The sequence below is a fragment of the Epinephelus lanceolatus genome, chromosome 14 (genome assembly GCF_041903045.1).
Source record: "Epinephelus lanceolatus isolate andai-2023 chromosome 14, ASM4190304v1, whole genome shotgun sequence".
Taxonomy (NCBI): Eukaryota; Metazoa; Chordata; class Actinopteri; order Perciformes; family Serranidae; genus Epinephelus; species Epinephelus lanceolatus.
In genome coordinates this window covers 37,291,204-37,302,487 of record NC_135747.1, presented here as the reverse complement: position 1 = coordinate 37,302,487, position 11,284 = coordinate 37,291,204, and the positions used below count along the sequence as shown (strand labels likewise).

General features: G+C 41.5%; 1 protein-coding gene across 1 annotated transcript; it reads right to left on the bottom strand.

Moving 5' to 3' along the window:
- Positions 1–2,902: 2,902 nt before the first annotated feature.
- LOC144466811 (uncharacterized) lies at positions 2,903–9,446 on the bottom strand. Its single transcript, XM_078174218.1, has 3 exons — positions 9,205–9,446; positions 4,579–5,262; positions 2,903–4,483 (listed from the first exon to the last, which is right to left on the bottom strand). Exons 2-3 carry the CDS (start codon positions 4,918–4,920, stop codon positions 4,205–4,207), a joined length of 621 nt encoding a protein of 206 aa, XP_078030344.1. The 5' UTR covers positions 4,921–5,262; positions 9,205–9,446; the 3' UTR covers positions 2,903–4,204.
- Between the last annotated feature and the right edge of the window lie 1,838 nt (positions 9,447–11,284).

The window sequence follows — 11,284 nt, the reverse complement described above, 5'->3', positions numbered from 1 at the left end:
TTCACATCACTGTATCACCGTTTAGACTAATCCGATGTTTGTAAAGTCTATAAACACAATGATTGAACAAACATTACTATTTCTTTGTGCACGTTTAGCTGGGCTAACCGTTAGCTGTTAGCCCTGTTAGCCGTTAGCAGTGTCTGTAATAGGTAATAACTCATTAAACGGTCCGTGAAAAAAATATTTTTTCCAGCGGATATCTTAGTTACAACATGATTGAGCTAGCAAAGCAGTTTTGTGTTGCTATGTGTGGTATTTATTCAGTTTTGGGAAATCACGATGTCTAGAAAGCATCAGTGGCTGCAGCTGACAGGGACCGCTAACAGCAGCAGCAAAGCTAACATCAGGAAGTCATCTGTTAAAAGTCTCCTGTTGTCAGATACGACATGAAACTACTCCAGTTAGCTCAATCATGTTATAACTAAGACATCCGCTGGAAAAAATATTTTCTTCACGGATGAGCACACGTTTGATAAAACAGAGTTAAATCTCTCGGCATCCATTTTCAATCTCTCTGTGTGTTTGTTTCCTTGCGGACGAGAAAAGGAGGAGCGCACATTTCCGAGAAGGCGTGTCCTTTTCAAAAATGCAAGAGGCGTTGCTTTGTTGCCGGCTGTTTTCGCCAGTGTGTTAAACACACTTTAGAAAGGAGTTTTCCCCAGACTATCAGAAGGCGGAGATCTCTGATTGTCAGGTGGTGAGACTAATCCATCATAGGCCAGCTAAATATGTCAGGACTGTTTTGGCACAAATATTATACAAAAGTACAGACATGTTTGGAAATGATGCAGCTAGCTACGATTTGTATTTATATAATTTTGTCATTGAGATATCTTTTAGGGAAACAATACCAAATGCTTGTGAGTATTGAGGCTCCTCAGCTGGTCGTCTCCAGAGCACAGAGGATCATTGGGATACAGTTCCCAGCGCACTCCTCCTCAGTAACACCACCAGCCACATCTCCAGATGGAGAAACATGTTTCTGCCCTGAATCACCCCACAATGTGTCCATAATCTGTTTGGCTGCCCCCTCAGTTGTCTCACACAACTCACTTTATTACAGTGCAGGGACAGCTGCAGTACGCTAAAAAGTACCCAGCAATCATTGGTCTGACAGTGATGCCCTGTCCCTGGACAAAAATAGTCCAGCATGTCACAGGCTACAAAAGCATGTGGTCATGTAGTGTGGCTCTGTGTTCGTACAGGAAGCAAACACCCTGGTGAAAGTCCAGGGTTTGTTGGACCCATCCACCCACTCCCACCCACCCATAGGGACTTTCCAGCTGCTTGTATTACGTCATTACTGGTTACGAACTGACACTGTCCAGCAGCATCACTATTGTGTCTACTGGGAATCCAGGCATGTCTTCATCTGCTCTCTTCAGGTGGATGATTTGGATTCTAGTTTCTGTATTACTCCATTACTCCCCATGATTGAAGTGGATTATGTGTCTCTTGGTTGTGTCACTGTGGCTGAAGTGTAAAATCAGTCAAAGTCTATTTTTGTCCATGACAAATGCTGAATTCACATTTTGTTATCCAGAGAACTGCTGCTTTGTTCTGGCTCAGGATGCTTTTCCAGCACACAGAAGAATGGCCCACACACCCAAAGTCTAAAACAGACTGCTCACTGCATGTCTCATCTCCTCAATGACTACAGAGTTATTCAGTAAAGTCACCACTATGTCACTGGTTTTGCCCTTGTCATGCAGTTACAAGTTTCCACATGAGAACACATTACAGATGAATGACAAACTGGCACAGTGATGGTGCTTTCCACTCTGTCTGAGTGCCAGCAAGTAACACAGTGCACATCTTATGTTGCAACTGCATTGGACAGTTTCTGCTGCAACAACATGCCAAAATGTACAAACCAAAACATGCAGAATGCCGTCAGCCCAACAATTCTCTGTATTGTGTTATCACGACTTACATCACACCCTTGCCCAAACTTGCAAGCTATCTAAGGATTGATTTAAATCTGGCCTAGTTCCAGAGGCTGATAGTTTCAAATGTTGCTTCCACTCTAATGGACCATGGTTACTTTATTATGTTACCCTACCAGATTTTTGTTTCTAGTGACCAAGGAATGATAATAATGATAAATAAACCAAACAAAATGAAATCTTAATTTTCATTTTCAGCCAACTTGACAATCCATCAACAAGCGTGGCCCTGCCATGTGTCACTTTTGAGTGATTCCTGGAAGCAGTTTTCCATTATCGTCTGTGCTACTCACAACAAGTTTCTCTATTTGGTTGGGTTTTCTCCATTTGCAGTGTTTTTTTTTCTTCCCTAAATGCAGCTTATGATTCATCAAATTGCAGCCCAGTTGCAGGAAGAAGAAAATGCTCGCACTGTATGCTTCTGCGACTGCGGATACTTTCAGTCAGGATTTAGAGTGCATCATAGCACTGAGACAGCACTAGTTAAAATGACAAATGATCTTCTGATTGCTTCAGACAAAGGACTCGTCTCTGTACTTGTTTTATTAGATCTTAGCACGGCGTTTGACACAATTCTGCTACAGAGACTGGAACATTTAATTGGCCTAAAAGGTTCTGCACTAAGCTGGTTAGAATCTCATTTATCTGATCATTTTCAGTTGGTTCATGTTAATGATGAACAGTGTTGTGCTAGTTACTGAAAAATAGTAACTAGTTACCGTTACTAGTTACTTCATTATAAAGTAACTCAGTTAGTTACTTAAACCAAAAAGTAATGCGTTACTGAGAAAAGTAACTTTTTAGTTACTTTTCTCAGTATCTACATATATATATATATATATATATATATATATATATATATATATATATATATATATATATATATACACACACATATATATATATTATTATTATTATTTTATTTTTTTTCAGTGCTCCCATTAATGCCCCTCTAGCCTTCATTTCAGTACTGTACTGTATGGAGAATAATACAAACTGTTGATTAACGTGACCGTTTCAAATGATTTGCTTTCACATCACAAATCTGACACAAACATCAAAGTATTTTTTAAACGCTAATTTATTTAAGTCAGGACATAAACTAAAAATTTTCAGTCACATCAAACAAATGCCTGCAAACTTGCATTTACAAAAAATAGAGGGGAGCAGAAGGTGTGCCATATATCCCAGCAGAACATAGCTGTAAGCCTGGCTTTCTTATTATTCAAAATAAAAGTGCAAACATTAAAGTGGCTTCAGCAAAAATAATGCTGTTGTGTTTAGCCCATAAAAATGTTATTTCATAGCTCAAGTATGAAATCTAGCAAGCAATGTACTACATTAACACAAGAATTGCATTCTGGTAAACCCAGTAATTTGTTGTTTCAGCTACAACCTATAAATGCTAGACATGGCTATACCACTAGGCATGCTATGTGTGTTCACTTTACTCTACCGCTACCAAGATCTAATGCACTGAAGAGAACTGTAATGTATAGAGCAAAAACATATTGGAATAGGCTCCCGCCAAATATAATTAGGATAGACAATAAATTGAGATTCAAAAAGAAATTAAAAGAAGCCATTATTGGGAAAGAAATTGTGTTTAGTTAGCAAGTTGAAATTGCAGAACTGTAATGATGTTTTGTTTCTTTGAATGAGGTGCGTTTATAGTAATAGTTATTAGAAACACTGAGTATTTCTGTTTGTTTTGTTTTATTTTAAATATGCAATTTGTTTTTGTATTTTATTGTATTGTTTCACTGTATTAAGTTTTTAGTTTGATTGTACTATATGAGTGTCTGGACCCCAGGAAGAATAGTCTTCACTCAGGTGAAGACTAATGGGGATCCATAACAAAACATAAAACATAAACCGTATTTTCCTCAAAACATTCTGATATAACTGAAAACAATCTGAATTATTATTCAGAATCAAGCTGGACAAATGAATGTGCTTTCACTCAGCACGTAAGAACTGCTGTTAAAGACAATGATAAATGATATGCATAAAAAAACACCAGCTGGTCAAAAATGAAATCTGAGGAGGACATCATCAGCAAGATATTCCGCATCTACAACTTTGGTCGGAGAGCTTGTTCCTCTTTGGAGACAGTACCAGACTTCCCAGGCTGAACAGTCTCTCAACTGGTGCACTGGATGGAGTAGCTGCATTTTTCTTCAGAGAAATTTCCTTTATTGTGGGAAATTGTTTCAGAATCTCCATCCCTGTTTCGGCCGTCCTCAAGTAGGCTATTATCTCAGATTCCACAGAGCTGAAGACGTCATCATTCTCCTCAAAGCAAAAAAGTCCTGTACTTTGGAGGAGCTTGAGTTTGGTGGTGTGGGAGGCAGGGCCATGGCTGGTTGCTGCACAGGGCCAGGGTGAAGGACAAGCTTGTGACACTCTGCGGCCAGGATTCCCTTGACCATCTCTTTCTTCCTCTGGTCTCTTAACTTCAACATGGGAAGTGTGGCAGCCGCCAGCATTGCATCGTTGCTTTCCAAGACAGATGCAAATCGTGTTTTAGTAGCCTGCAAAACATACACACAGTGACACAGGTATTAGCATAAGTGAAAGACTCCCTTTGTGAACATACATTTCCATGTGTTGATGGCGTGTTTCTTACCTGAACTATGGCATCAGGTAGGCCGGTTGCCACAGTCAGACCTTCCTTCATCTCCAGTGTCTTTGACATCAATACTTCTAGAGTGGGCAGGAGGGTGCCATAGTAACAGTGCTCCTCTCCTTGCAGGATGTCCAGAGCAACGGTGAGTGGCTTCGTAATGGCGCAGTATTCCTTCAGAAACAGTAGTTCCCTCTCACTAAAACAGTTGAGTCCTAAACCATCACAGATGGTGGTCAGGTCAGTTAGAGGTATTTCAGTGATTCTTGCCACAGCATCATGAAATGAATTCCATCTTGTTGAGCATGGCACCAGCAGCTTTTTGGTAAACACTTGGCCCACCATCTCTGAGGCCACAGTGGACCTACTGGCCTTATTCCATAGTGCTGTGCACTTAGCTGTAGTGCTTCTGTAGATTCCTTTGGTCCCAGGACTTGAAAGGAGCCACTTGTTCACATCAGAGCAAGAAATTAAATTAAGTGTTTGAGACGCACATCTCTGATGTGGAGGTAAAGCAATCCCGTCCTCTGTGGCGGTGTCAATCTCAGCAGCAATGACATCATAAGTGTGTCTACCCTTGATCCGTTTACAAGCCAATGCAGCTTTCTGGCGTTTCTGGCGTTGACAAGCTGCCTGGAAGCAGGCAATTCCACTGTGGCGATCGGTTGCATGTTTTCTACCACATACCTGAAAAAAAAACACATTCATTATGTGTTTTTATCTGTATTAACTGTTTTAATGGACACTTAGAAGAATAGCTTTACAGGGCTAAAAGAGATCCAAATAAACATTTAATCAATCAAACATATCTTACCGTGCAATTGTCTTGTCAAGTTGTGCCTTGCTAACAGTCTGTCGGTTAAAATCCAGACGCTGTTGCTAAGGTGAAGTGGCTTGACTCTCGGATGCCACTGGGCCTTCTTTAGCTACTAGCTTCGTTGAAGCATGTTGCTTCTCCAGGTGCTTCAACAGATTCAAATTACTGTTCGTGGATGTAAAAAGGACTTTCGAGCCAAGACACAGTTTACATTTAACTGAAATGTTTTTGTCTTTGTGCTCGACAAAAGAGAAATAATGGAAATATCTCCATGAAAAAAAACTCGACTTACTCTTGTCTTGGCTCGCCATCACGCCATGACCTTGACGCACGCGCACTAGTGTCATCTATACTCTGAGTACGTCCTGGCTGTAGATGACTGAGTGGGGACGCTAGAGGGTGCTAGGTGCTTTTTTTTTTTGCAGTGTAGTTTTTCTAAGCCACAAAGAAAGAAGACAACGTTGCTAAGAAGGATCATGTTTTGGGAAACTCAGCCCTGCAGCCCAAAACATTTCCTAACTGTATTGGCTCATAGCTACATCGCCTAAGCGACAGCGGATGGAGTTTAACCAAGGGACTGTTAGACTACATGCAACCGTCTTCTACAGTGGAATCGCTCACTGTCAGGCAGCTAAACATTTTACAACTATGGTACTTGGATACAAATATGGAAAATGAGCTAAAAGCTTCCTCAGGATAACAATAGATATCACGTCACTGGATATAACGTTACTGGGACTAAAAATCTACAGAAGTGCTACAGCTTAACGTAACGTTACAGCACTGTGGTGAGGCCAGCAGGTCGACAGTGACTTCAGAGATGGTGAGAGACGTGTTTCACTAAGATGCACTGATAAGAATTGTTCATATACCTCTATCTGACTTGACTATCTTTTATTGTTTAGGGCTAAAATGATTTAGTGAAAGGCAACTTAAGTCTGTGAAGGAATACTGCATGCTGTGCGCCGTTTTAAAACCTGGTCAAAAATAACGGAGTAACGCACTGTTTGGTAACGGTAACTGAGTTACTGAATTTAAAAACTAACGAGTTAGAGTATTAGTTACTGCCAGTAGTTACTAACGGCGTTACTGTAACGCGTTACTAATAACGCTTTACTGCCCAACACTGATGATGAATCATCTCTACTTACTAAAGTTTGTTTTGGAGTTCCACAAGGTTCTGTCCTCGGACCAATCCTATTTACTCTATATATGCTTCCTTTAGGTAACATCATTAGAAATCACTCTGTAAATTTCCATTGTTATGCTGATGATACACAGTTGTATTTATCTATGAAACCAGAAGAAACTGATCAATTAACTAAACTTGAAAATGCCTAAAAGACATAAAAACCTGGATGAGCACCAATTTCCTGATGTTAAATTCAGACAAAACTGAAGTTATTGTTCTTGGCCCCAAACAGCTCAGAGACTCTTTATCTGATGACATAGTTTCTCTAGATGGCATTGCTCTGGCCTCTAGCACTACCGTAAGAAACCTCGGAGTAATATTTGATCAAGATTTGTCTTTTAATTCTCATTTAAAACAAACCTCACGGACTGCATTTTTTCATCTGTGTAATATTGCGAAAATTAGGCCTATCGTGACCCGAAAAGATGCAGAAAAATTGGTCCACGCTTTTGTTACCTCAAGGCTGGATTACTGTAACTCTCTATTATCAGGTAGCTCTAGTAAGTCCTTAAAAACTCTCCAGCTAATTCAGAATGCAGCAGCATGTGTACTAACAGGAACTAAGAAACGAGATCATATTTCTCCTGTTTTAGCTTCTCTGCACTGGCTCCCTGTAAAATCCAGAATTGAATTTAAAATCCTACTGTTAACTTATAAAGCTCTAAATGGTCAAGTTCCGTCATATCTTAGAGAGCTCATAGTGCCATATTATCCCACCAGAACACTGCGCTCTGAGAACGCAGGGTTACTCGTGGTCCCTAAAGTCTCCAAAAGTAGATCAGGAGCCAGAGCCTTCAGCTATCAGGCTCCTCTCCTGTGGAATCATCTTCCTGTTACGGTCCGGGAGGCAGACACCGTCTCCACATTTAAGACTAGACTCAAGACTTTCCTCTTTGATAAAGCTTATATTTAGGGCTGGCTCAGGCTTGCCCTGTACCAGCCCCTAGTTAGGCTAACTTAGGCCTAGTCTGCTAGAGGACCCCCCTATAATACACCGGGCACCTTCTCACCTTCTCTCTCTCTCTCCCTCTCTCTCTCTCTCTCTCTCTCTCTCTCTCTCTCTCTCTCTCTCTCTCTCTCTCTCTCTCTCTCTCTCTCTCTCTCTCTCTCCCCCTCTCTCCTGGATGGTGTGTGTGGTTGTGCTGCTGCTGTGGTCCTGCCAGATGCCTCCTGCTGCTGCTGTTAGTCATACTTCTACTGTTATTATACACATATGATTATTGTCACATATGTATACTATCAGATATTAATATATACTTTCAACATATTTTACCACAATAGCTGTAATTATTATTATAGTATTATTACTTTCATTAATGTTGTTGTAAGCTACTGTCATTACCGTCTGTCCTGCATCTCTCTCTGTCTCTGTCTCTTTTTCTGTTGTGGTCCTGATTTTCTGTGCAATTGTGTTTGCTCCTATCTGATCCTTCTCTCCCTGTCCCTGCAGAGTGAGTGCCGAGGGGCGGGGCGATCTCCGGGAGCACTGGGCTCCCGGCACACCTGCAGCTCGTTCTGCCTAATTAGCCGGCTTCTTAAGCCACACTCTCTTTGTCTCCAGTGCTGGATTATTCTCTTTGCTCTAGTATTACGCTCGTGCTCTCAGTGATCTCCTGCCTCCCGCCACGTGTTTATGCTCCGGTGTTTGGTCTCCAGGTTTAGTAAGTTTTTGTGCCTTGTCACTCTTTTTGTTGCACTTTTGTTCTTGCTCTTTTTCCCATGTTGATGGTGATTTTCAGTTTAGCCTTTTCTTTTTTGCTACTTTGTAAACTGTTTTTTGAACTTAACTCTGCAACTGGGTCCTGGCTTCCTTGTCTGGCACGTAACATTTTCTGTCTCATTGTGTCATACAGATTAATTTATTATGTTGATCTGTTCTGTACGACATCTATTGCACATCTGTCCGTCCTGGAAGAGGGATTCCTCCTCAGTTGCTCTTCCTGAGGTTTCTACCATTTTTTTTCCCCATTAAAGGTTTTTTTGGGGAGTTTTTCCTTATCCGCTGCGAGGGTCCAAAGGACAGAGGCATGTTGTATGCTGTAAAGCCCTGTGAGGCAAATTGTGATTTGTGATATTGGGCTTTATAAATAAAATTGATTGATTGAAAAGTTTACGACGCTGTGAGAGTGGCAAGAGTGAGAATAAAAGTTGTGGGCTGGATAGCAAGATGAGTTAAAATTCACTATAATGCATTTACACATCCCTCCAGGGATTACCTTGGGATTCCCCAGTAAGAGCTGGAGGATGTGGTTGGATGTCTGAGAAAGACACCTGGGCCACCACAGTCTGCTCAGTTACTCACTCATATTTAAGTACTAAATCTCACATTAGCTTGTGATGTTTGCCTCTGCACCCTCAGTCTTCTCGCTAACAGGGATTACCACTGATGTCAATCAAGGCTGAGAACTGTGTGCTAAGTGCTTCCCGGGCACGGCCACTAATACATTATTTTGTAAGTGTAACTGTAACATCAAGTGTAAAAGCCTATTTTCAGCCATTCTTCTATGAAATGTGTCCATGCTTTACTGTTCTTAATGTGAACTCACTAAGCAGAACATGAGCAGCACTTACAGTCATCCAATCACTACATTAAAAAAGCAATTAGCGGTCATGAACTTACTGTGTCCTTCCATTGGAGAGCACTCACTGTCTATTTCACTTAGTGGGAATCCTTAGCTCAGAGTTATTTCTTTATAAAGCCACCCATTAGGTGGGTGTGGGAATTCTTCTGCCATGAGGAATCCTGTTACCCAGGAATACCATTAAGCTTGTCTCCAGCTCATTCATGCACGTAGAACCATGGGGAGATTCCATGGTAAAATACAGGCTGTTTTTATTGGCTGCTGCTGAGCAAACAGGAGGAGGTGAACATGCGGTTTCCTTGGCTTCATGTCACCAAACTGATACTAAGCAGAGTGGAGTACTGTAAATTTGAGATTTATCCTGACCTCCTAGATATCTTACTCCTTTAACTCATGTCTTTGTCACTCATTACAGGAGCTCTCGTAATGACCTGGATTAATGAGTCAGAGTAAGAATAATGGACTCAGTCATAGTAATGTGATTCACCACCTTAATTTCCCACAGACACTTGTCAAGCACAGTGGAGTTAATATGTTAAAACATTTGTAGAACATTATTCTGATGACGTAAGTGTGAGTGCAGCTGATAGACTCAATAATGATAATAAGATAAAAAGCACAGTGAAGTCTGTCATGTGTTTAAACAATAATATTGTCACATGCTGCTCATCAAGCTTTGTTTCCTGAGGGTCTTTTTAACTAAACATAACGTCCAGCCTGTTCTCAAATTGTCACAGTCCCTGTCTCTCATTCCCCTCCTGTCACTCTGCTGCAGTGATTTTCCACTCTACCTGCCAGCCACGCCCACCTTATCAGCCCAACTCTGCTCACTTGCCTACACAGCTGCAGCTCATCATAATCAGCCCTGCATATAAGCTTCTCCAGCACTCTCACTCGTTGCCAGATTGTTCTTCAGCGTCATGCGAGACTTTCCAGCATTCATCTCCTGTCTGATCTCCCGGTGCCGACTGCCTGTTCCCGACCTGCTCTCCTCGTCTGCCTCCCGGTAAACTCACCTGCCTTCTGTCCCTGACCTCGTGCTCTGCCTCAGCGTTTCTGGTATCTGACTGCTCGGCTGGTAACGACTCCTCCGCCTGGCCTCGTCTATCCTCCTGCCTGCTCCCCATCGGTGCCTCTGCCTTCACGGACTGCTCATCTGGCTACGACCATGGGATATGACCATGTTTGCATGTTCTCCCCGCGTCAGTGTGGACTTTCTCTGGTTTCTTCTGCTTCCTTCAACAGCCCAAAGACAGGTCAGGTTACCGGCGACCTCTGACTGCCAACTCAGGGTGTACCCCGCCTCCTGTCCAATGTCAGCTGGGAAAGGCTCAGTGTTATGTTTATGAATACATTACACTGACACATAATACAATGGAAACCTGACAGTTATCACACCTGTCTGGGCCAAATTAGTCACCATAAGCAGAGGATTATTATGACCACATTGTTTTCTGATGCAGATTACCACCTCATTTAGAGTTGTATAATACATGGAATTTAAAGTAATGAAAAAGACAGTTTTGCTTTTTACAGAGTTTTTTCTTGACTGTTGCCTGCTGCTGGGGCGTCACGTGAGCAGGCATTGTCAATCCTCTGATGAGGGCGGCTTCAAGGCGCTTCCCCCATGCGCATTTGTCTTGTCTCCACCACTATGTATCTCTACATTGTGCAGTATAATCCTTTGTTTCCATATTGACAAGAGAAAAAAAAAACAGATTTGAGAGTTTAATCTTGTAATATTACAGTTTGTCTTCTTGTGAATTTATGAATTTAATATTGTGACATTATGACTTTTCACCCCACTCCTCCGTCATAGTTTCCGCTTTCAGTACTGTGCTTGAAATAAAAATACAATTTAAAAAAATAATAAAATAAAAACAGGGGAAACGATATTTTCTGAAAGTAAAGTCACACTTCGGCTGTGTTCAGTCTTGCAGCCATTTTTATTCAATGTGTCAAACTCATGATCATCATTTGGCGCATTGTTTTAAAGGCTTACACATCCTGAAGTTTGCCATGTCAGAGTTTTCCCAAATGTGTCTCTAAGTGTCTGATTTCCCAGGAAAACGGTGAGAAGTGTGTGTGTGTGTGTGTAAGTGTGTGTAAGTGTGTGTG

What these genes read in the sequence shown, in the direction of transcription:
- LOC144466811 (XM_078174218.1), bottom strand. Translation starts at nt 4,920, where the DNA reads ATGGTGGGCCAAGTGTTTACCAAAAAGCTGCTGGTGCCATGCTCAACA. An exon ending in TACCTGATGCCATAGTTCAG is followed by an intron (nt 4,484 to 4,578) that starts GTAAGAAACACG and finishes TATGTTTTGCAG; the next exon opens with GCTACTAAAACACGATTTGC.